This window comes from Watersipora subatra, chromosome 2, assembly GCF_963576615.1.
Source record: "Watersipora subatra chromosome 2, tzWatSuba1.1, whole genome shotgun sequence".
NCBI classification, from domain to species: domain Eukaryota; kingdom Metazoa; phylum Bryozoa; class Gymnolaemata; order Cheilostomatida; family Watersiporidae; genus Watersipora; species Watersipora subatra.
The window spans coordinates 32455478-32482836 of record NC_088709.1 but is presented as its reverse complement, the minus strand read 5'-3'; the positions used below and the strand labels follow the sequence as shown (position 1 = coordinate 32482836).

General features: G+C 35.6%; 1 protein-coding gene across 1 annotated transcript in view; it reads left to right on the top strand.

The window, feature by feature from the left end:
- LOC137387744 (mitochondrial fission regulator 1-like) overlaps positions 1-27025 on the top strand; it is a 56490-nt gene extending 29465 nt beyond the window's left edge. The window contains exon 10 of the mRNA XM_068074246.1: positions 26600-27025. Coding sequence (XP_067930347.1) covers positions 26600-26668 — 69 coding nt within the window. The 3' untranslated portion in view covers positions 26669-27025. The remainder of the gene's footprint in view (positions 1-26599) is intronic.
- The last annotated feature ends 334 nt before the right edge of the window (positions 27026-27359 follow it).

Below are 27359 nucleotides of genomic sequence, written 5' to 3'. Positions count from 1 at the left end.
CTGATTTAAGAGTACGATTGCACTAGTGTTTATAGGATGATAAACTAACTTAACTGATAGGAAACAGGATTGTTTGTATTTCTCAGAGATACTCAGCTAGAGCTGCATGTTTCTCTTTTGGATCCGTTGCTCGAATAGTTTCTGTGTATGTTGTCGCACTGTAAAGGCTAGTTCGTACTGAATCACCCCATCATCATCAACAATGTTGACCTCTCCATGATTATTCGTCGGCTATGTGCATCGTAAACCGAAGAGATCGTTGAAGCAACATGAATACTTCGGAAAGGATTGCAGCTGTCAAATTTTCCCAAAACAGTTCGCTGAGCATCCATGACATCCTGTGCATTGTGCTCTGCTTCGGCAATTTTGATTGGTCTTCGCGGATTGCTTGATCTAAAAAAATTTCACGACGGTTGCTGCGGGACTACTATTCCGCGACCACATTGTATAATGAGAATGATATGCCGCGGACTATTCGCCAAAAGTTGGTAATAGTCTGAATTAGTGCTGGGCACGGGTAATATAACTTGTCGGACTTGCGGGTTTATCTTCTCTCAAGTATCGTGTAATAGAAATTTTGGGCATTTCGGTCTTGCGGGTTCAGGTTTTGACTTGCGAGTTCGGGTATTTTTACACGGATCCGTCGAGTTGAGTGGACAAAAACTCGGTCTATTGCGCCCTACGCTCTAAACACTGTTTAATAATCCGCCTGTTAACCCTTTGAACGCTGGCCTTTTTGTCATTGTGTGTCGGTAACCCTGGGAAACCTGTCCAACGATCTGAAGTTTTTAAACTTTTATTAATCATATCTGAACGTGCGAATAATACAATGATATTTGGTAAAACACTAGTAAAAAAAGGTTGGGCAACCCACAGCAAATGTTATCAAACAGAAAAAAAACAGTGCTTTATCAGGCGAAACTAATCATTTATAGTTTTCGCCCGAATACTATGTGGGCGAAAACTATAAATGTTTGTACGATTTTAAAAAACTCGTAAAAACATTTACAATAGCATCATATCCATTGAGCACATGTTCATCATTATTTTATGACTCACATATACTGGAAATTGTAATTAGTATTATAAAGTTCTTTATTTGCATCACAATCATTCATGACCTACCAACAAACGAGTCATGTCAATTTTCTCGCGATATCGTTCAAATAAAGTTTATTATTAAAATGGAAGAAGTAGGTGAAGATATTTGAAAACTGTAACAAATAGGAGTAAAATTTCTGGGTTAATATCTTGTGAAAAATTAATTTGATCGATTTACGCTGTTACTTAAAAATGGCTTTTGTAAACAAAGCCGTGTGAATGCCGTAATTCCGGCTGATAGAGATTCTGACGCACTCTACGCCATGCCTGAAAACTGACAGTTGGGGTTCAAACTTCAAAAGGTTAAAGGTTGACTTGCAACAAAATTCACATTACTGTTATTTGATATAAAAAGATTCACCATGTCTTACTATGATGTGTTGTAGCTGCAAAATATGTGGAAAGGTGATTACAAGCTCTTAAAAGCTCAAAAACGAAAAGCGGCCGTATATTGGAATCTCTTTATTTCGATGACGTAACCACGAAATTTGGTTATCGTCTTGTCACGTATGTTCTCATGTGAATTGAAAGGCCAATACAAAGCTCAAAATAAAACTTATCGTAGTACAACACAACAGAGTAAGACATGGTGAATCTTTTGATACCAAATAACTGTAATGTGTATTTTGTTGTAAGTCAACCTTTAAGGCTGCGAGCACGAATATCGGTCGTTAAAAATAGTAAAAAACAATAAATGAATTGAATAGATAATTGCATTGTAAATTTTAAAATATCTCTGATTGGAAATTTTAGACAAAACCCGTATCAACAAACCCGATACCCAAAACCGTATCAACAAACCCGATACTCGAAAAACCCGTTGTCCAAGAAATACTTGTGTCAAGCACTACCATCTACACGATACTCGAAAAACTCGAACAGAAGGGGACGGAGTTTAAACTCATTGGACAAAAAGTATTCGTGCCCAGCACGAGTCCGAATAATGCTATCATAGATGCTCCCTGATGTATTGTGTGATATATTGTAACACGGCCTCAAGTCTTTTTCTATATATTTGGCAGTCCACTCGAGGCATCAGCAGAGTTTCTTTCATATCCCTTGAAGCGCTTTACAAAGCTCATCGATGCGTATGACTGACAAGTCAACTGACAGTTTATCACGTAACACGTCATGCCTCTACTGTAGATTGCACGTCACTCTAGGCAATTGAGATTCCTGAATATATAAGCATTTTGATTATGTTGTAGTCAGTTGTAATCATATGGTTTTCACCTAGCAGGGTCTTCATGAAGTATCTTATTTTGTCTAAGCAATATTTAAGACGTTACTAACAATTTGGCAATGCTGTGGCCGTCTCGCGCCAAGGCTTAATAATGTGTCGCTAGGTTTCTGCAGTTTGTTTTGTTCCGTGACGGCAGGCGATACGCAATGACTGGCAAAGAAAAAGGAAATTGTCAGCGAACCGGTCATTACAATAACATTTCATTGCAACAGTCCGAATGGGATTCACGAATATCACTATGTTTCCATGATGTGTATTTAGAGTTGTGCACGCGTTGAGTTATATGTTCATCCATATGTTCATCAATATATCTGATTAGTCTCTTTAATCACGTTTACAGTCCATTTTGGTCTCGGTCGATAATCTTGTTAGTCGAGTAATCTAAAAGTTATAGAATATTAATAGATTTTTCTTGCGGGTGTTACAAGCAATCCTAAGAAACCATTTCAGAGTTTTTTCAAACTACCATTAACTTATAACTATTGCTGTTGTGTGCCTTTTCATCGTTGTCTTAATGTTAACTTGAGCTGTGTTCATACCGTGTGAACGAAGCAAACTACTCCGGGACCGATTTTCTCCAGAGAGAAATTTTATCGGGCAGTGTACGCTCATTGACCGATTCTAGCCTAATTTTCACTATGAGTAGCTAATGAAATCACTTTCACAGCGAGTCAGACATTGTAATTTAAAGTGAACATCATATTTGTCTACCCATTCATGCAGGTTTTTATCATAGCTTCACTCTTGAGTAATAATTCCGTTGATAGCACCACTAAAGGGTGCTATCAACATAATTATTGCTCAGGCTCAATTATTATAGCAACGGCATAATATTTATCCATTAGTTGTGATGAGTTGAGATGATGTTAGCAAAATATCAATATGCCTATAGTTATCCGTTATTATTGATGAGCAGGGCAGTGCAAAATATCAATATGCCTATAGTTATCCGTTATTATTGATGAGCAGGGCAGTGCAAAATATCAATATGCCTATAGTTATCCGTTATTATTGATGAGCAGGGCAGTGCAAAATATCAATATGCCTATAGTTATCCGTTATTATTGATGAGCAGGGCAGTGCAAAATATCAATATGCCTATAGTTATCCGTTATTATTGATGAGCTGGGGAGTGCAAAATATCAATATGCCTATAGTTATCCGTTATTATTGATGAGCTGGGGAGTGCAAAATATCAATATGCCTATAGTTATCCGTTATTATTGATGAGCTGGGGAGTGCAAAATATCAATATGCCTATAGTTATCCGTTATTATTGATGAGCTGGGGAGTGCAAAATATCAATATGCCTATAGTTATCCGTTATTATTGATGAGCTGGGGAGTGCAAAATATCAATATGCCTATAGTTATCCGTTATTATTGATGAGCAGGGCAGTGCAAAATATCAATATGCCTATAGTTATCCGTTAATATTGATGAGCTGGGCAGTGCAAAATATCAATATCCCTATAGTTATCCGTTATTATTGATGAGCTGGGCAGTGCAAAATATCAATATCCCTATAGTTATCCGTTATTATTGATGAGCAGGGCAGTGCAAAATATCAATATCCCTATAGTTATCCGTTATTATTGATGAGCTGGGCAGTGCAAAATATCAATATCCCTATAGTTATCCGTTATTATTGATGAGCTGGGCAGTGCAAAATATCAATATCCCTATAGTTATCCGTTATTATTGATGAGCAGGGGAGTGCAAAATAATCAGTAAACTTGTTAAAAACGTAAAAATGCAAAGCATGACTCACTGGAAATATATTAAGCTTAAACCATAACTGCCACGAACAACTTTTATCGTATTTACTAGGTAAATCAGACATGCTGATTCCGATTTTGTAATCAAAATAAAGATTAGGCCACTAACTTTCAGAGTAATAAAGGATTTTTTATAGCGTTTTAATATCGGTCTCGAAAACAACACGATCGGCATAACAAGCTCCGCCCATAAATACTTGACGTAACCTAGCTTTTTAGGAACAGAAGTTACGTAAAGATGTTTAGACCGATTTAGAATAATAGAGATGGGTGTTTTAAAATCTATTAATATCTAAATCCAGCTTTAAAAACAATATCAGTCTTTTCTGAAAGGTAGATAAGCTATTTAGCATTGCATATTTAAAAAGCGCGATAACAACGCTAGCTCGTGATAAAACCGCGCTTTTTGAGCTCATTTTTCTCGGCGTCCAGCCCATTTAAACGTCATGTAACAAGCTGCGAGCAATTTTAAATAGTTTATATCCCTTTCATAAAAAACTGAAATTATTTTACAGGCTGGATTTAGATAATAATGGGTTTTAAGACACCCATCTCTATTATTTTAAATCGGACTAAACTTTCCTAACTTCCGTTTCTGAAAAAGCTAGGTTTCGTCACATATTTATGGGCGGAGCTTGTAATGCCGATTGTGTTGTTTTTGAAACGGATATTGAAACGCTTTAAAAAAGCCTAAATGACTTTGAAGGTTAGTGGACTAATCTTTATTTTGAGTACAAAATCGGAATCAGCGTGCCTGATTTACCTAGTAAATACAATAAAAGTTGTTCGTGACAGTTATGGTTTAAGTTATCAGACCTTGCAAATGCAAACTGGCAAAATCGCCCAATTTGGCTGATAGCTCCCATAAAAACTGCCCGCCACAAAAATTCGGTTTGCAATTCAGCTGGTGTGAACTCTAGTTTAGACTGATTCCAGTGGACTTTGTGATAAATTTGGTTTTGTACATATAGGCCTATGGCTACAAGTTTTTGCTATGTTTTAACCCCTTGCACTTGAGTGAATTAATAAATGTCAATTATATTCTTGTTTAGCCATACTTGTGCTATCTTTGCCATACACCACAAATACAATGTTTTATTATAGAACTGCAAGCTGCTTAGCAAAAGATATGCACAGTATAAAAATTTTTACCGAGTCTTTCTTAGATAAGTTTGAAAGATAAATAGCTGTTGAAATTTTTAAAATCATGACACTCTAGGAAATAGGAAGCAAGGTTTAAAATTCTAAAAACTCAAGTTATGGTACATGAGATAAAGTTTAGAATTCTTGAAACTCAAGCTATGGTACATGAGGTAAAGTTTAGAATTCTTGAAACTCAAGCTATGGTACATGAGGTAAAATTTAGAATTCTTGACACTCAAGCTATGGTACATGAGGTAAAGTTTAGAATTTTTGAAACTCAAGCTATGGTACATGAGGTAAAGTTTAGAATTCTTGAAACTCAAGCTATGGTACATGAGGTAAAATTTAGAATTCTTGACACTCAAGCTATGGTACATGAGGTAAAGTTTAGAATTCTTGAAACTCAAGCTATGGTACATGAGGTAAAATTTAGAATTCTTGACACTCAAGCTATGGTACATGAGGTAAAGTTTAAAATTCTTGAAACTCAAGCTATGGTACATGAGGTAAAGTTTAAATTTCTACAAACTTAAATCTATGGTACATAAGAAAAGGATACAAACTTTAAGAAAATAAATCATAAAATAAGATCTGCGGATGTCAACTGGAAAAGATATGGCCATTGTGCAGCCAATTTAACTAGAAACCTTGTAGATTTTGGTTGGTGTAACTTTATGCCTGGTTATAGAAAGCATTGAATTGGAATGTAATCCCACACATGATCTTACACGTAGCTACTTTTGATAGCTTGATACTTTGATACTGGATTGCATACTTTTGGGATATGTCAAAGTCTAAAATATTTTAAATTTTAGTTTTTTAAAGCGAAAATTTGAATTTTCATGGTTTATCTATTTTTATTCTAGTCTCACTCTTTTCGAGTATAATCGTACTGAATTTATAACTGATCATATATATGACTACTGAAATGTGTGGATGAAGGCTTGCCCGTAGCATGGTGCTGTTGGCTAAAGCAGGAGACCTGTTGATAACCATTACTATGGCTTGTCAACAAAAAAGTTATTAGCAGCTTTATTGGTATATTGGGAAGAGAACAGTTTGCACGCAGAATGCCACCTGAAAACTCAGAATATTTGGTCACATTCCCACGCTCCAGCTTAGTTAAGTTCTCTCATTGGACTATTTTTAATGTGTTTCAGCCAATCAGATGCCGAGTCAGACTTGCATAAGGATTGCGGTTTACTAAACATTTTATTTATATAAATTAAAGTACATGTAGATGACAGTAAGTGTAGATTATAAATACATAGGCCACTCAGATATTCTCGATCGCCCTATTCCCCCTTTTAAAATATTGTTTTTTTTATTGTTTTTCTGGCTGCTCAGATGGTGCGGATGCGGTTGTTTAAATAAGTAATAATGGTCTGTCATAGCCAGATCTTGGTTTAAAATGACTGCTTTGTCTGTTGTAAATATCTTAACTAACCCTCGACTTTATCGACTGGCCCAGGCTGGTGCTAAAGTGTTTAATAGCCTTCTCCAGTCAAATAAAATAAATATGTTATACTGTGTTTGAGTTATACTGTGTTTGAGTTATACTGTGTTTGAGTTATACTGTGTTTGAGTTATACTGTGTTTGAGTTATACTGTGTTTGAGTTATACTGTGTTTGAGTTATACTGTGTTTGAGTTATACTGTGTTTGAGTTATACTGTGTTTGAGTTATACTGTGTTTGAGTTATACTGTGTTTGAGTTATACTGTGTTTGAGTTATACTGTGTTTGAGTTATACTGTGTTTGAGTTATACTGTGTTTGAGTTATACTGTGTTTGAGTTATACTGTGTTTGAGTTATACTGTGTTTGAGTTATACTGTGTTTGAGTTATACTGTGTTTGAGTTATACTGTGTTTGAGTTATACTGTGTTTGAGTTATACTGTGTTTGAGTTATACTGTGTTTGAGTTATACTGTGTTTGAGTTATACTGTGTTTGAGTTATACTGTGTTTGAGTTATACTGTGTTTGAGTTATACTGTGTTTGGGTTATACTGTGTTTGAGTTATACTGTGTTTGAGTTATACTGTGTTTGAGTTATACTGTGTTTGAGTTATACTGTGTTTGAGTTATACTGTGTTTGAGTTATACTGTGTTTGAGTTATACTGTGTTTGAGTTATACTGTGTTTGAGTTATACTGTGTTTGAGTTATACTGTGTTTGAGTTATGCTGTGTTTGAGTTATACTGTGTTTATTATGCACGCTATGAAGTCTAATGTGACTACAAATGTAGCTTTATGTAGAATAACATGTTTGGCTACCGCAATTGATCTTGGCTCCAATTAATTCCCTATGGTAGGATGAGTTATAATAGGCGCAGTCTGCAAACACCACACATTTTTTTATGATATTACCATAAGAAAAGAGTCGATTTAGAGAAGTGTATGAGAATAGCTAATAAATGCAGTTCTCATGTGTGACTTTCCTTGAATTAGCAATTGTAAGCTGTCCGTGTACTATATAAAGCCTGGTTCCCATATCGATTGCGAGACTCCGGCGGTAACTTGCGCAGCAAAATGCTTCACATAAAAGCTGCATCACTAAACATAATCGCGTAATCAAATAAAATGTTCCCTCTCCATGCCGTGTCTATAATGGTGACCTTCACCCATACAGTTCATTTCGGGAAGGTTTTGCATGCGGCCTTTTGCGAAATTTGAACAGCGCTAAGCTATTGCGTTGCCGCCGGCGGTACCCGGCATGTAGGTTCACATTTCACCGCTAATAGCCTGCGGCGCTGTCGCCGGTGCTTTGCGACGTATATGGGACCCAGGCTTTAGGCATGTATAGGCTACCTAAATGTGAGACTAGTTCATCTCATTCACCAGTCTCTTCCTCTCTCTAGCAATCAGTCGGTTTAACAATGACTGTCTTTTGGCTTGATCCTCAGTTAGTTGTGTTCTAAATAAAAAATATATGTTTGGTGAAAATTGGTACATCGAAGCCTTATAGGAGTGGTCACACGCTTTAAAACATAAATGATCTGATGAGAAAATAAAATATGTTTAGCCGTATGCCACATTCAGAGATGCAGTAAGAATTGTTTGGGATATAGTCTCTTTAATACTTGGGGATGTTGGGATGGTTATTCTGTACCTCAGATATAATTTAAAAATACCGAACAAGGCTATGTTGACTAGCTGCCAACCAGTTGTACAGTATTACAGGTCAATAGTTTGTAGTCAACGATTTTACAAAGCGTCTTTACATTATTAATGATCAGTGAACTACCCTGCAAAGCAACCCGTATCAATAATCAAATATTTATACATTGACTAAAATAATTGATACAATTGCTGATCAGCAGAATTAAGTGCAAAAGAATACTTTTCTTATCAAAGATTCAAACGCATTTCATTTATGTATGTGAGATACTCAGAGAAAACTAATCCTTTCTAACATAGAATAAAAATTAGGAATTATTCATTATAGCTATAAAGAATAATAACAATTTATAATTGTTTCGGTTTTTTGAGTTGAATTAATTAATATTTTGTTTAAGCTTAAAGATTCAAAAAGCGTCTCTTTGAGTACTATGCTGAAAGTATTTTAGTATAACATTAATTGTAAATCGTTCTTTAAATTTGTAAAACAGTCAACTATAATCAATCTGCTAATTCAAAACTCAAAGGCAATTATGTAACGGCTGGTGCCGTATTTACAACAACTGGGTCTTTTTCAGAAAGCGAGTAGTCTTGGGATCTACCACTGACAACCCTAACCCATTCGGCGAGGCCATTAGCCATCTGAGAATAGAACAAACATTGGATGCGAAACAATTCAATCGAATAGTTTATTGTCAGCACATTAGAGTAGTCAAGTTTGTTTATGAAAGTAGTACTACTAGATGTTACTCTGCACCGCAAGTATTCAATACGTGTGTCACGTGAGGGAAAGGTACTTTGTTGAAGTATCTTCAATTTCGACTTGACGAATCTCAGTCGCTGAAAGTTTTTTTATTGAACGCATGAGAAACTAGCGTAAGAGGATCATTTTTTTGTAAGTTGATTTGTTGTCACAAGATACACTCTGCAAAACATATCACTTTTTTAAGCCAGGAAGCACATTTCCTCAATCAAAATGCTATTAAGTAATTATTCGTTTTTGATTGGTACATAGGAATCCTGTCGTTGCATCATAGTTTAATTCGATGGCTAAGACTCAAATCAATCACAAGCAACTGGTCATTTATTTTAGAGTTGACATTTCCCTGATTTGACTAAGACCAATGATTGTTACTTGTCACTTTCTAGACACGGATATTAAATTGCGCTTTAAGATGTTATCATGCCTTAAAATTGACACCTTCAAACAGACTTGTGATTCTGCTGTGTTTTACATTCGGAGTTGAAATAACAAGTGCTTAAACCTAGATTTTCTCTTGTATTGTCAAGATGAAGAGAAATAACGCTAATTCAGATCGATTGTATTGGTCGTTATAGAAAAGTATCTTTTGCTATAGAATGCAATACAAGTTTTTAAAAATTTACGAAGCCAAGTAGACGATTCAATTATATCACAAGGTAGATTTTGTTAATGACTGAGTCATCAACTAAATCTGGGCCGAAACATTGTAATGAAATTTGTTGGGCCAATACTAGGGACTTGTTAAGTCTTTGTTCCGACCTGGCAATGTTAGGTTTTGTAAAATGTTAGGGGATAGGATCAATATGATTGGGTAATTATACACTTTTTTCACCATTCTATTGGATCTGTGCTATTGGCCAATTGCTTGCATCAAGGTAATCCATTTGCCTCATGCAGTACATAGCCCACGTTATTTTAGGTTAAATTGGTGAGTGGAACGAAACTGCCAAATCATTTTTTGTGAGGTTTATCCAGCCAAATGCTACTAATGTCTCATTTTTTATCTTGTGAACTTGGTATGACTGGTTTTACAGCTTTTGCTGTGATTCGGATACAAAGTGAACATCGAACGTACATCCACTGTTGGTATATACTCAAAAGTACATACCAGCTAGTTACGCTTGCAGCTAATAGATGTAGGATTATTTAGCTATCAGAATATTTTCATTCACTTTTTTGCTTCATTTGTACTTACAATCTGGATTTGGCTCATCTGAGTGTCTTGCTAACCATATTAAATATGCAGTGAAAGTGTTGAAACCTTTTGTAATCGTGTTATGTCATCTAGAGGTCAGGTGCCTAAATTGTCTATGACGTTTCTCCGGAGTTTCTCAAATCATGTGTGTTTATTAGCAAAAAATTCTCACTGGAGATTTATACTGAGAAGAGAACCGCATCAACGTCACATTTCTATCTATCATGTATCGATGTATGATTAGGATGAAGTTAATTCCATATCAAGATACTCTTGGTCAGCATCATCTTAGGTCTTCTGCTTTTTATCAAATTGCAGATGGCCTTATTTCTGGACACTGCAAATTTCGAAAAGTGAGCTTGGTTCCAAAGAATGAACCACCAGAATGCAGACAGTAACATCACTTACCACCAACTTGATCTTCGTACCAACAGTATTTAATGTTAGACATACGTTCCAAACGTAGTGTGTCATGCATTCAGCTTCTCTAGACTTGTCTTTGAGCCTTCAAAGTTCTTTTTCATTTTTCTTTACACTTACAAATAGTTGAAGCTTAAAGAACTAAGTCAAATATGTTGCTCCTATAGTCACTTTAGTAGAGAGTTCAGTGTTCTAACCAAACATGACCGCTAACTTGATAGGAGAACCTGTTTAGCTGTCTGATATCCTTGTTGGTTGAGGGTAGCGTGCCGAGTTGTGGTCTGTACGGTTCTGTTTGATTTGTCATTAATTGTAATAATACATAGGAATCCTCTGAGCAGACATTTTTAGTGAATGGCTGTGTCAGAGGTGTGAGAATTCCATGCGAGAATCAGCGTTGTTTATTCCTTATTCATTTGATGAAGGAGCTCGTGTCATCTCCGTCAAGGTCAGATTTAAAAGGCTTTCCGGAGATTTTTAAAGTTTGGCGTTTCTATCGACATACTTTGTTCTTGTTGTGGTTTCCTGACACCAGTCGTCTCTGATTCATTTCCTTATCAATAATTCTCAGTTCCGATATAATGATGTCAGGTTAGAGCCGTATGTTAATAGCTTTCAAGCTCTGTTCGACCAGTGCCAAAGAGCCTCATCTTCCTTTAACGTTGAGCATATTTAATGCTTAGCATCAAATACAATATATAAGCATAATGTGAAAACACATAAAAATACTCTGGCAGCTGTAAAAATTGCATTTTTATTTTTGTGTTTTCCCTACTGTGATAAAGATGCATGATAGAATTAAATTCATATTTCATTGCTTCATATTATTATATATTTAAGGAGTTAGTTTTTCTAGAAGGCTCCATTAATAAGAATTAGTTGAAGAACAAAAGTTTAAAATATTTTACAGAATAGTACTTGTTATAACTACTCACAAACTTGTATTTTTCATCCAGGTAGACATTTACTATGTACAAAATTCAAAAGCAAGTTTGTCTGCAATGTCAAGGGGAGCCACACCTAAGTCCCTACTTGCAGCAGTAGCTGCTGTTCATGAATAAAAACAGGTTGATCCTCTAAAGAATTGGTCTCGCTTAAAAGTTGACTTGCAACAAAATTCACATTACAGTTATTTGGTATCAAAAGATTCACCATGTCTTACTCTGCTGTTTTGTAAGTGCAAAATATGTGAAAATGTGATTACAAGCTCTTAAAAGCTCAAAAACGAACAGTTGATCGCAGCCATCACGAAACCGCCGTAGATCGGAATCAGTTTATTTCTCTGACGTGGTCATTACATTTGGTTATTGTTTTGTCATGTGATGTTATCACGTAAATTGAAATGCCAATAAAAGGCTCAATATAAAACTTCTTGTAGCACTAGTTTATGACAAACACTTCGGGTTCTACCGAAGACCCCGTATCAAATATACATGTAGATGCTCGCTACTTTACAGTTTCATTTCGGCTTGGCCTAATCGTCTAGTCGTAATCTGATCATGTGACCCATACTTCGCGACTAATTTCTGCAGCATTTTTCGATTATCATAGGTGACCAACAGGCTCATCATGTTTATCGAGTAAGGTTAAAAATTAAACGAATTTTTATGGTAAGTTATACGATATCAGTGCTGAAAGTGACAGCATTACAATGACGATAAAATAGACGCGTAAGAACATTAGACATGGTTTTATTGAATGCGTGAAGTATATTTGTGAAAATATTTCAATGAATGAGGTTGCGTGAAAGTGTAAACGAAAACCATTTTGTGCAACTACGTCCCATTTGAGCAGTTTTGGAAAGAGTTATATACGGTTATATATAGTTATATATATATAAGTTATCCAATATACGGTGGTTTTGTGATGGCGGCGATTAATTGTTCGTTTGTGAGCTTTTAGGAGCTTGTAATCACATTTCCACATATTTTGCACCTACAACACGACAGAGTAAGACATAGTGAATCTTATGATACCAAATAACTGTAATGTGAATTTTGTTGCAAGTCAACCTTTAAGCTTACAATTGCAGTAATTGTCACTTATTTATATCAGATAGGCTATTACTTTATACTCACTTGAGATAATTGGTCTTTGGAATCACCTCCATGGCATATCACTCTTAGCGTTGATGGATATATATTACTTCATTAGCAATAATTTCATTTTAAACACAAATTCCAAGTTATGCCCTTCAACACTCCTAAAACAAAACAAAATGGATACTGGATTAAATAACCCTAGTGGCCATTGCAGAATTAGGTCAAGGTTGTATAGTTTGCAAAGTTCTGGGAAGGGGCAATTTTATTTTGTTCTTAGCTTTTTCAGTTTTACCATTAATGACAACGCTTTAGTACCTGGAAATGTTCAATTGCCATATCTTTTGCTTTATGACTTTTGTGCTCCTCTTGGCATCCTTTAGATCGATATTTCGTATCTGACTTCCGTGAACAATATCTCTATGCGATTAGTTTTTAAAGTTGTATCAGCAATTGTATCAACCAAAATTTTATTAGTCCATTCATGGAATAGACTGTCCTGTTTAATTGGGATGTCGGCCATTAATCTATTTTTGCAGATTTGCTAAGTTATAGACCCGTTGATACCAATTATTTACACATACCAATGATTGACACCATTTGTTGTCACCAATCAGTTTATCAGTTGATGTGATGAGCGGGGACTCAGAGAGCTAAGAAATCATAAATATTTTGTGTAACCGCGCTGTGCAACAGTCAATGACTTACTTACTCTCAGTGCCTAGGTAAGTTACTTAGGACTTCACTATATCTACTTTATGAGCAAACTATATTTGTAGGAAATTACAGCTTTAATTTGTAAATTATGCTTAGGAAAAGTTTAAAACCATTCCATGAGCTTCTAGCTTTTGTACCGAATGATCTGTCCCATCTTTATGGCAAGTTTTTGCTAGTGATACCCGATGCCCATATTTCCATTTTTTGTATGAGTAGGTATGTCTAATAGTACATATTTAAACATTGTACTATTTCTACTATTTTTCATTTGGGTCCTATACGATTCCCTCTGTATTACGAAACTGTAGATAGCATACTTGTATGACATACAGGTCCGTATGGTTTACTGCTCACATTTGTAGAATAATTGGTAGTTTTTTGTGGTTTTTGCGATAAATGATGATGGGTGATTATCAATGTTTATGGGATAGTTTGGCAAATGTATCAAAAGCATCTCTCAAAGCATCATTCAATTGTGGCTTGAGATCTTCATTAAAATTTGATGTTTATAATCCATAATAACCTACTGCATCCCGTCCTATATAGAAAATTTGTTTAGTAAATACTAAATATTTTCACCTTTGGATTTGTTGTGGTATCTTCACCCTACCCATAAAGTAGTTGCTTTGTTGAGCATGTTTCGTTAGAAATGTCATGTAATAGATTATTTCAAGTTTATGAATTCGCTTGCATAGGCTGCAACAATGGCTCATCTCGTGCCAGTCAAGGTGAAATATTTTTTCTTTGTACCCCAGTGGGATATGCTGAATGAATCCAAAAGCGCTGTTAAACATTCAGGAAACAGTACAGCAATGCTATCGTTTTAGGTAATCCTAGCTGACAAATGCGAACCTATTTTAGTCTTTTATTCTGTTATCAATAACTAGTTTTACATTCTTTGGAGCATTCATCTGTGACATTCGCACCAGTTCATGTCGGACACAAACAGCATTGCGCTCTTTCGACTTAAGCTGCTCGAATGTTGACCTGTTTTTTTTTCCACATTTATAATAATCAATTTATTGGTAAAACCCTTTGATGGTCTAGACCACCAGAGGTATGACGGTGACTAGAAGCTGGTTAAAAACAAATGTTTGTCTGGAGTCGGAACACGTGTTTAACTATGGATTTATGGAATAACATATGATCGGTTATCTTTATTGATTAGACGCTTATCAATGTAATATTATGCGCATTAATGACAGCTAGATTGCTAGTGAGATTATAAATGCATTTCGTGGTTTTCCAACATATGGTTGGATGATAGAGCTCAGCTGTTGACTTTTTTGTCTTACTTATTCGTAGTATTCACTTTCATCGGTTCACAGTACTGCACACCCCTCCTCTTGCTTGTACTTGCTGAGTCATTAGCTAGCTAGTCCTAGTGTTCACACTATATCACCGCAGGTCATTGTTTGTAAATAGCATTGTTCACACTATCGCAAAACCCATCCGTCTTTACTTCTGTGAATATTCCATGGTAATCTCATTACACAATGCGGTCACTGAAATGATGAAACACTAGTCCTGCAACTACTGTCATGGAAGAAAATATAGATGGAGCAATCCACGACGGCCAGTAATCATCGTCGAAGCGGTGCACATTGCATACGCTCTCGCGGATGTTCAGCCAACCATCGGTAAAGTGTGACACCTGCAAACTGACGTATCTGCATTGCTGTGACGATGCCATCATTACGGCGCACACAATTGACAAATAATCATCGATAAGACAACTCCAACATATGGTGATATAGTGTAAGCCAGCCTTTAGAGATATGCCTTTGATTTTCTTGTTAGAATTAGTCTTGGCTGGTAACGGTAGTTCAATTCATGTAAACATATCATGTTCATGTATTCATGTTAGATTTGATATTAGGAATCTGGTGTAAATGCTGTGGTTGCGAGAGCTGAATATTATTATCAAACGGTTATGTATGAAAATTCAAATTTTGGAATTGTGAGACTCAGATTGGTAGAAAAGTATTCAAATTTTGAAAAGATACGTTCGATTTCATAGAATCAAGAGTTATGTCTAATTTTATACAAACAGCTACTAGACATAAAGTTTGACAAAGACCTGTTATTCATCACATTTTATAGTTATTAGTTTTCATGTTTACGTAAAACGGTTTGTATGTAGTAACTTTGTATCACTTCTAACAAGTGATAGTAACGAGCTCAAAGGTTGGAAATTTTTAAGATTCTAATATAATAACATGAACCAACAAAACAAAAGATATTTTCTCATAAAAAATACTCAGGATGAAACTCTAGTGTTGCTGAGATGAACTGTGGATGTAGCGTCAGACGTTGCCTAATAATTTCAAACAATTGTCATATCCTATGATGGAAGATCAACAGTAGCCAGTGCGTAGTTGTATTCTAGGGTCTCTATTGTTCAATTGTGCCTAAAGAAGCATATCATCTACATGCTTAGAACAGTAAAGATAATAACGCAGCAATCCCTCTTTCATGCCAGCATTTTCCTTTAATGTTTATTCGTTGTAATTGTCTTAGCATTCCTTAGTATTTAGTTCAGATTATGTTTTCTCAATCTTTATGAATCATATCAGGGTTTACAACTCTAGCATCAAGCATTGTCTCTGTGTAACACCATTTTAATACTTGAGTAGCAGAGAGTTACGCCTGCTTTACCTTGCGCTCCTTTGAATACTGCAATCAGAATTTCTTCAAAGCCCTATTTTACTATCAATTTCACGCCCACGTTGTTTGGTCGAAATTCCTTACTAGTACTCGGCTTTGCATCAATTTCTGTATTGTTCTAATTGTGTAAAAAATCAGGTTTCGCGTTGAATTAATGCAAAAGAAACAAAAAAGAGTTGAGGAGGGCGGTGATGGTTTCCCTGTTTTGTGGCCGTCTGAGGATCTCAGCTGTTTTCTTGTTCTTTGCCACTCTAAATGCTCCAATTACAACTATCAACCATTTAATCACCAGATTTGGCTTTATCTCATCTCTACACTCTCCTTTGCCAAGTATTTTGCAAAAAATCTTTGAATTGATTCAGTTTCTCATTTCCTTTTCTGTTAAAAATTTCCTTTGTGCTAACTTTTGGTACTTTTTGCTACTTCTATGATTATATTCATGTGATCTAAACACACGTTTGCATTCCTGGCAGGGCTTGAGATACAGTGTGTTCCAACTGGGCTCCATCACCTTAATATTCTAAAATATGGTACTTTAGGCACTCCTACATCGTAAGTAGTCTGTTCCATGAGCGTTTATGTTATAGGATCTTACATTGTACGAACAGTAAAATACATGTAAATTACCTAATCTATTCCAAGATCTTTCCAAACTCACCCCTTTGGCCATACAAAAAGAAAAAAACTAGACTTAACTTTTTAATTTGTGGGTTGTACAATAACTGCAGTATTATTAGTTTGCATCGACAACTTTTCTCCTTTTTTTGATCAATCGCACTAATTTTATAGACCATGATTGCGGTAATTTTTCAATGAGTTGGTGGGGAGTGCACAGTTTCAACGTTCATTCACATTAGATTTTTTCTAAACAGCAAAGTCTATTCTGCAAAGTAAAACTAATATAACAATTATTTTACATGCCAACAATAAAGCAGAACAAAAATATTTTGTCTATAAAAATAGTAATAGTTTGTCGTCATATTGTATCCGGGGATTAAGATTAGGATAAAAGAAAAGATAACTTCCGACGATACTTTAACTCATGACATTCAGATTGGTGGACCAGCGCAGTAACACCTGCACTGATCGATCGGCTTCAAGTATTTATGAACAATTGCGCAGCTACCTATACTCGGTTTTTTCGACACGTCTGCCAATCTCTCAATGATCTACCAATCACATCTATCAATGAACATATCTATCGAACTCGAATGTCATGGAATTTTATATGTACAATAGATATAATGCCATACGCGTGTCCGTTTTTTTCTTTCGCAAATGCGGCAAGATAGATTACCATTCAAATCAAATTTGAGAAGTCACCCGAATTGACACTTAACTTTATCTCGAATTGACGCTATAGTAGGCATATATATGTTGTAAAAGCGTCTACTGTATTTGGTAGCTGAATTCGATTGTTTAAAAAATCATTTGTCTAATACTTCGTTAGCATCGCCAGCAGGTTTCCATAAATACTTGCAGTCCCAGTTGATGTTGGCAAAAGTGTCATTGAGGTTTTCAAAAGGCGGTGTTAGATATACATGTATTAAGGTGTCGATTTTTTAACTGCCAATTAGAATTTGGAGATAAACTTGGCAACTTTTTCTTGTGGAAAAGCTTATAGACTTTACTTTCATTTATATTCTTGTTAGTACACAGATCATATTCTAGTTCGTACACTGACCATACACTAGTTAGTATACTGATCATACTCTAGTTCGTACACTGACCATACACTAGTTAGTATACTGATCATACTCTAGTTCGTACACTGACCATACACTAGTTAGTATACTGATCATACTCTAGTTCGTACACTGACCATACACTGGTTAGTATACTGATCATACTCTAGTTAGTGCACTGATCATACTCTAGTTAGTACACTGACCATACACTGGTTAGTATACTGATCATACTCTAGTTAGTACACTGATCATACTCTAGTTAATACACTGACCATACACTGGTTAGTATACTGATCATACTCTGGTTAGTATACTGATCATACTCTAGTTAGTATACTGATCATACACTGGTTAGTACACTGATCATACTCTGGTTAGTATACTGATCATACTCTAGTTAGTATGCTAATCATACTCTGGTTAGTATACTGATCATACTCTGTTTAGTACACTGATCATACTCTAGATTGTCATTATGGAATCTGTAATGTTTAAGAACATAAAGGAGTAATAGAATTACTTTTATAATAAAATGCTTTTGTAGTGGTTGTCCCTGAATTTATATGAGTAATTATATTGTCTATGAAAGAGCTACTGTGAATGATTTTTGCGGCGATTAGCACATCATTAATATTATATATGGAAATGCATGTTTACATAGCTAGTTGATGTCTGGATCTATCTGTATAGTGTTTTATTCAGATTTTTTCAACCGTCAGTTATCCATACAATCTTCTTCCGAAAAGGATGTCACTTATTTTGAATAAGGCTTTGATGCAGTGAAAGTCTTTTGGAGAATTTGAAACAATTACCAATCTAGAATAATTTTGTTTTAAAGTGTATCAATCTATGACTTTGTCAAAAGATTTACTCATTAGGTGTAGCTGACAGTAGTGACTCGATAAGTTTCTCAAGATTCCTCTTTTTGCTAGATTGGCTTCTTTGATTTATTTTACTTTTATGATTTTATCAAACCGCAGTTGAACCGTTTAGAGCTAAATAATGCCGAACTTCACTTTCCATCACCTGTTAAATTACTAACTTTAACCCGGTTTCATGACACGACCATTGGTCAAACATCAAATGTCATTGCTCAAAAAGAAGCTTATATTGATATTAATTGCCGCCGCTGTGGTAAGTTCATGCTTTGTGACGTATTTATGGTTAAGTATAGTTCGTAAGAATAGGCTGAAGAATATGGTGAATCTATTTAGAAGTGAGGTTGAATATCAACCACATGCAGGTTGGCCGTTGAAAAGTCAGGCTATGCCCCCACCGCTCAGTGTTTCCAGACAATAATAGTTCTGGCATTTTTGAGGCTGTATTGTATTAGACATTGCAACAGCACATGAATCAGTTTACCAATGATTGCATGCCCAATTTTCTCTCTTGTATTTCTGTATACGTTTAAATGTCCCGATGTCCTTTTACGTTAAAGGTTGCTTTCCTGGGTTATTCCACTTTTAATAAACTTTTCGATTCGCTTCACGTAATGCTACATCATTGGGTGCACGCGACGCGCCGCACGAATCCCAATCCTGTATCCCATACATTGTTAATAGAGTTGTAGTAGATTTTGCCTTTATTGCAGTACAGGATAATTGAGTTATTTAAAGTTTATCAATTTCTTTTAATATTCTAGTGTTTTTGGCTGTGACTACGAAACGCTTTCTTTAAAACAGACGCTTTTGCTGTATGCAGAAAATTTTTCATAGATTTCTCTGGCAGATTGTTGATATTATTATTATGTGCTGATTATTGTGCTCATTATTGTGCTGATTGCATATTGTTCAAAGGGGCGTGTAAAAGACAACTCCAAGTTTATTAATACTGACATTACCGGATAAGATATCTTGCTTACCTACCTGGGTATGCCTAGAAAGTCTGGATGTGCCCTTATATAGTCTGGCAATACTTGTTATAGTTTTGTTCCTTTAATTATTAAAGTTAGCCAACAAACATTGTAGCGTTACACTGAACCATTACCCTCTGATGCTAGAATTATATTAGACAAGTACTCTAGCAGTCCTGTGCAGCATGAGAAATGATCATCATGTGTAATCAGTATGCGCACAAGTATTCCGTGATACTGCAAGGTGTTCCAGTAGTGCAGTCGGTAGTGTGCTTAGCTGCAGAACCCGCATACTCTAGTGTAATTTTTGGGCAAGACATTTGTTCCTTAACGCTCTTAGCATAGCTTCAGACAGAAGGACGGGCACAGTTCTTATTAAATTAAAGACTAGATGAATGTCCGGCGTTGAACGGGTATCAAAAACAGCTTATAAACAGTGGCAAGTAATGTAGTCGCCATTGATTAATTTGAGTAAGCTAGACTATGTATGGCTAAACTTACTAATAAGAGCCATGAGACTAAGCTTTAGTGACGTTGTGCGTAACACGGAGTCGCTATGCATACTAAACCCAGATAATGACTATCTGTCCAATAAACCCATTGTAGCTCGTGTAGGTTAATGGGTTAGCTTGTCGCTTTATGACTGGGAGGTTCCGAGATCAAATCCTCTGTGATGTGGATTTTTCCTTACTAGATTTTAATTGCTATAACTGAACAAAGGATGTACAAAAACACCTGAGATTCATATGGATAGATTATTATATCTCCACTCTTTAGTTCCTTTTCTCTGTTACTAAACAATGTCATCAAACAAAAATGAAAGATTAGGTATCATATAACTGATGAGAATAATTGGCCTTCTTAAATAACTCTGTAGTTTGGTAGAGCAACTGGCCTTGCAGACAAATTGTCTTGATTATCAGGGCAACTGGCCTTATAGGCGAATAGTCTTTATTGTTAGAGCAACTAGCCTTGTAGACGAATTATCTTTATCATTACGACAACAGGTCTTCTAGATAACTTGCCTTTTATCATTGGAACAATTTGTTTTCTAGGCGACCTTTTTTTATCATTCGAGCAACTGGCCGTGTAAACAAATTTACTTTATAATCTTTATTCAAGACTAACTCTTTGACAAATTATTCTCAAATCTTAGAATTGTTGAAGGAGGTTTCACTCATAACTTGTTTATAATTGCCTCAAACTGTACTCTTTCTCTGTTGTTGCTCGAAGCAATAATGCAAAAAGAGAAATAGGAGTCCAGTCATCTTCAAGGCTTGATGATTTTAGTCTAGACAAATATTTGTTCCCATGAAAAGGTTTTGTTTCAGTCATACAGATGCTAGTCATCTGAAAATATTTTATTTGCTTATTCACTAACACCATAGATATATAAGGTTTATATATCTATGACTAACACACATTCATTGATAACTTGTGGTTACACGCTGCCTCATCAATGGTAACATGCATTGATAAACGATCATTCACCAAATATCTATGTTAGTCATTTTTGCAAATTGCATTTTTTGCATGAGATAGCGAGACATTGAATGATCCAAGGAAGGAGTCAATGGACTAAAGAATATAGGATGATAGGGGGAATATGAGCATCATAGATATTTGTTGTCATCCGAGTAGCAACTCAATTCTAAATCATGAGATTTGACTACTTCTCCATGCACAACTTCCATGACTAGTTTTCAAATTGGTATCGCAAATTCTCCAAGCATTCTGATGTACTGGTTTATCGTTTGGAGGACATTTTGTCTCTTTAAACCTCATCTATAGAAGCTTAAGCAAAAATTTTTATTTCAAAAGTCTACTATTTTAAAATTAATAGTTTATTGAATAACATTCTTGTTTTATAGTTTCTATTTAGATTGTCATTAAAGTCCCAAGTTCTGTTTCATGCATCATTTTGGTAGCTTGATTTATAGAACTAGTAAGAGAAATTTGAAAACAATCAAATATACCGCACAACCTATATTTGAACGCCGCCTTCATTTGAAGCCAATCAAACATAGACATTTTAATCTTATCGTGAAGTCTTCCTACTGGCTACCCTATAACCAATGAGAACCATTTCCGTTGTTCTCTTCGCACGTCCGCCCTTCACACATAATCACTTCCTTGTAGTTTACTCAGCATTGAGTTCATCAATAGAGAAGAGAGTTTATCATTCCGTCATAGACTCTTTTTTCTAAAGGTGTTATCTACTATACAGCTGTGAAGATTGAACAAATAAATGTTGATGATATCCATGCTAGTCATTCTCAACGTTAATCGTGGATTATCTTTTTATATATTAAGATATTTTTATATACACAGCCAGGTTCTCAATATCCTTATTGTAACTCTACAAAAAACTGAAGCCATTATTAAAGTATAATCCTGTTTAACTGGCCTACTTATATCTGTCACTAAATGCAAAGCGGTTAAATCTTGACACAGGACGCTAATTCATTCCTATATTTTCTTTATATGCCAAAACTATCGCGTGTAGGAGCAAATATTCTCATAAGAGTACATTGCAGTTTGTTTAAACCATTCTACAGCTCCAATACTTCAGGTAGTTGCATATAGCATTGAAGCAAATGTGTTGTATAAATACCATGTAGAAAGTTTAGAAGTTTAAATTATATGTTAGAGATTGAATGAATATAGTAATAGGAGGTTTTTCATTGTTAAAAATGCAGGTTGAGGTAGAGGCTTGGCAATGCGCTAAACAGACACAAAAGCACTAAAATAAAGCTAATTTAACTTATGCTATATTAACTTTGAAAAGAAATTGTTTATATCATACTTTAATGCGTTAATACTTGTTTGTTTTTATATTTGATATTTTGAAACCTTTCGTAAAATATCTCAGCTACCCTCTCCACTTGTACACATTTCAGGCTTTGTTTTTCTTGCGTCACTTTGACTATCTTACTTACGATAACTACTAGATGGCTTCTGAGATATTTTTAAAGATTTGATCTAAATACTTTTGCTTATGTTTTCATATTATTTGTTGTTTTACTACTAAAAGTGTTGTTTTTAATGCTTTTGCTAGCAAAACTGATAAAAAGTTAAGCAAAAAGGAGAAGAAAGATTTAGCTGCACGAAGAGAGGATGATATTGAGTCCATTCTTGGTAACTGATGACTTATATATTCATTAGATGTACTGTTAGCAAAAAGCTGTATTGTAGAGTCGTATCTCGACATACGAGCTTTATGCATTCCGGGCCCGAGTTTTCATGTCAATTTTCTCGTATCTCAAAGCAATATTTTAATATAAAATAACTAAATACAAATTGATCCGTTCCCTCTGAAAAAAGCACCCAAGACTCTATGGAAAAATATGTTTTCGTTCATCTAATTTACTCCTACTCCTACTAGTCGCCTAACATTTGCAGCCCAGCTTGCAACTAGGGAATACCGGCCTGTCTGTACCCCAAGTTAGCCATTCAATAATGTTAAAAATTAACATCAAGCCTCGAAGTAGTTTGATTCTCACACATCTGCTGATTCATGACAAGGCTCACAGGTGCTTTGTGACGATATTGTCTGACGTTAATGTATCACTGTTCTTATTGATTGCACGAATAAGATTTTTTCCCAAGATGCATTAAATCTATTTTACCAGTTCTATTTGCGTACTACTATTTTGTCATTATCAATAATCGTAGATGATGGCATTGTCATGATGAACTATACGATGGTAAAACAGAACTTCAGTCATTCTAAATTAAATTAATGTTTTATCTAAATACCTAATGTTTGCCTAGAAGCTTAGAGCCGTAGATAAAGCTGGCTCTATTAAACTCTATGATACTGTTGTGCATGGAGCTGCGTTGAAAACCACTCATTCTCATAACTGAGTTCCACGTTTGCGATGGCTTTAAAGACCAGGCATCAAATAGAGTTTTTGCAATTTTCAGATGATTTTGCTAAAAATATCTCTACGATGTTTTGCTCGTAAATTTTGTTAATAGAAACGCTTGTCTTAAAATTCAAAGTTTTAGACATAGCATGTCTGATAATCCTAAAAACTATCATATACTTTAACATCTGTTTTTTGCTATTACACTGAAGATACAAGGGATTTCCAGGGTTCATCCGTTGGATAATAGGTCTTCTATGTAAGCAGTGATGGTGGTGCTTCCATAAATTTTCTTATCATACTTTTAACTATAAGCGTCTCTTTTGACGTAGAAGTGTATGTGTACCCTTGAAGTGATAGCTCGTGAAAAGTGCAGGATGATGTTTGTTGATAACACTGCTAGTGCTTCCAGAGCCATCACAGACTATCTTAAAACTTAGCCTTTCCAAAGTTCTAGAAATTCTATAGATTTTAATGCTTATTAATATCTATTCTTAGAAGTTTGGTGTCATGCAGTCCCAAAATGACGTACGATTGTCGTCAATATTAGTTTAAAACATTGGTGCATGAATGAATTCAAGTTCACAAGAAAACTAACTGATCAGTCGATGCAGTCACTTTTTAGAAATAGATTTTGGTTTGTTCTTACTACGATCTCGTCTGCTAACAGGTGGGATGCACAGCTTGTCATTATTGTTATATTCACTGCTGAGTTAGCGTGAAAATGTCTGGCAAACCGATAAAAAGCATTTTCTGTAAAAACTATGACATAGTTTCTTACTAAGTCACTCTGGTTTCAAGTACAACTATTTGCACGAATCCAAAGGATTTCCTCACCAATGAGGGCAGGCACTCCGTTACCCCATAATCCTTGATGTTGTCATGTTTGTCAGACCTTCTATCTGTGATCATGACTTCACTGTCACCTCTTTAGGCCCATTACGGTCTTTATTGCTTTGTAAGCCTCTATAAAAGGAGTTTAAAGGCTGAGCTTAGGTGGATGAGCATCCTCTATTACTAGATCTCATCTCGCAATCAGACCTCACATTTGTTCAACTCGCTCGAACATCTACCAACTAGTGCAGGGCACGAGTCAGTGAACTCATTGAAATCACGGTTTTAACTTCTCTCAAATCTCGGTTAACAGAAATTTCGAGTTTTGACTTGCGAGTTCAGGTTTTGACCGACGAATCCGTCGAGTAGGGTCAACAAAAATTCTGCCTTTCAAGTCTGTGCAATGTTTAACGACCACGCTTGCTAATGCCATGCATATGCATATCAATTGTTTAAAAATTTCAAATAATAAGTTAATAGAATCAAGTATAATAACATTATATATATATATCATGATGACTACGCTGGTGTAGGGTATTAGATCCACATTTACAAATAAAACATTAAAGGTCTACAATGTTTTAGTCAATATCAATTGTTCAACTAAATATGATATAGAGCAGTGTGTTGTTTTTATATTTGTAGACTTTGTTTTTCTGTTTCGAGCTGCCAGCGTGTGCCAGCATTATTTTTGTGCCTGCAAAGGAAAAAGAGATTTTCACCAGTAATTTCATATTAACTATATAGAACAAGACTAACCAAAAAGTAAAATACACAGCATATCATCATCTATCATAACACACGGCATACAATCAAGTCACGTGTATGTTGCATAGGTTTTGCTATATAAGTTTACTTTTATACTTAAAACAGTATTATGAATATGTTATTTATATAGAGGTGTTCCTTCTACTCGAATATGCATGAGCATGGTAGCCAGTATACTCAAAACCCGTGTTAACAGAAAATCACCAGCATTTTAGTACTCAGAAAACTCTATCAGGAGTGGACAAGTCTAAACTTCCTTATGACGAAGGACTTGTTTTCAGCACTATTACTAACCCCTTTCAATTTCACTCATTAGAGCTGTGTTTGATGCTATGATAGTAAGACTAACAATGGAGGCAACACTAGTCTGCGTCCAGCTTTCAAGTGTAGCTATGGCTAAAACACAAAGAAAATCCTAAAATGTATCTTTGCCAGACGGTTCCTGCTGTGGCAAGAGTCTGTTACCTGATAGATTTAGTTAGATATTTAGATAACTAGATCTACAATTGCTGTGTGTACATTTTATTATCCCTAGAATAGTCTAGGGACAATAAAATGTACTGCTCATTCAATTTGTAGTCTATCCTAAAACTTTGAGGAATGTGGTGGTCGTCTCGTCTGCTGTTAGTATTACTTTTATGTAGATCATAGTATCTGTTTTAAACTTGATTGATTATTTTGGCAGTGTCCAACAGCAGAGAGAAAGCATTTTGGCAAAAATAATTGTTTGAGTTTTTCAAATTGTTTCAACTGAGTAATTTCGTCTATGCTTTATATTTTTCACAATTCCAAGTAGCTTAAGTGCTTATGTCCTGGAGTTGTGTGTATGCCTAAATTGAAGTTGTCTTATCCATGCTTTTGGTAGTTTTTGCTTTGCATCACTCTTGTCTCACGGTTTTAATAGTGCCACAAAAGTTGTAGGTTTGGTGTAGCTACATTCAAGTTGGTTATCAAGTACAACTAAAGCCAAATCAGTCTCTAAAGAACCTTCTCAGAGCTTTATAATCCATAGTAAAGTGCATATGTACTCCATTTTGTTTTCATCAACTTTGTTTTCCATTCTCGGGTTCAAGGCTAGACTATGCATTTTGGGTACAGTCCAACAGAGTAATTTAGCTTAGATGTAATTCAATGGATGAACTTTTTCAGCCCTAATGCTCTTCATAAAACTCGGCATTCTGCCCATTCTCAAAACTTTCTCTTGGCATGATAGCTCGCTCCAAAAATGTAAACAAATGCGTAAAAAGGAGTAGATATAGGAATAGCGTATGTAGAGACCTTCTGTGTGTGCTGGTACAGGTTAATACCGGTAATGAACACTTGTGACCAATAGGCACTGGTTATTGCTGAAGTGCCATCCCATGTATTGCGGTGCTACTTGAAGTGGATGCTGCTATATTTACAGTTTGGTCAGCATCTTTTAAAGCCAATGAGACTGACTGGCAACCCTTTGGCAACGCTGAATACCTCCTGAGTGAGCACAGCTACAATATCATCCTTAGCGGTTACGAGGGAAGTCTAGGAAGCAGTTGGGTGCAGGTTCTCTCTCCAACCAGATGCATGCGCTCTCCTTGCATCAAATTCCATTGGTATCATTATGATTTGGGACATTCCGTGACTACGCAAAGTAGTAAATATTGGTGCCATCAAGTACAGCTATGCACCCTGCACTGCATAGCTCAATTTGTGTAAATCTGTTTTTATTCCTCATTGCTCTTGGCAAATAGACCTGTCAAACTGCTACAGATCAGTGTCACGTTAAAGTACCATTTCCTGTCTTTAGGTCGTTCTCTCTTTTATATGTTGGAAATATAAATATATATATTCGCTGGAGATCGGCACTCGATCAGGATCTTGTTGTTGATGCGATATGTTATGCAGACTGACAGTAATGATCTTTCGGTGCTCTCCCTGGCATATTGACTAAATCAAATTATGTTCAGGTTTCACGTCATACAAAATAGCCGAAGCACCTGCCCTGGGCGCACTCCTGTGCAGGTTTCACATATGCTCAGTCTCCATGACTACACACTTTTGAAACATACTCTAAAGGTGATATTAGGTTGCTATATTTATTCGTCTGTAGTGTGTATCAGAGTTATTAGTTATTAGGAATCGGATTTAACATCATTGCTCTCTTGTTTTGCATCTGGTAATCTTTCCTG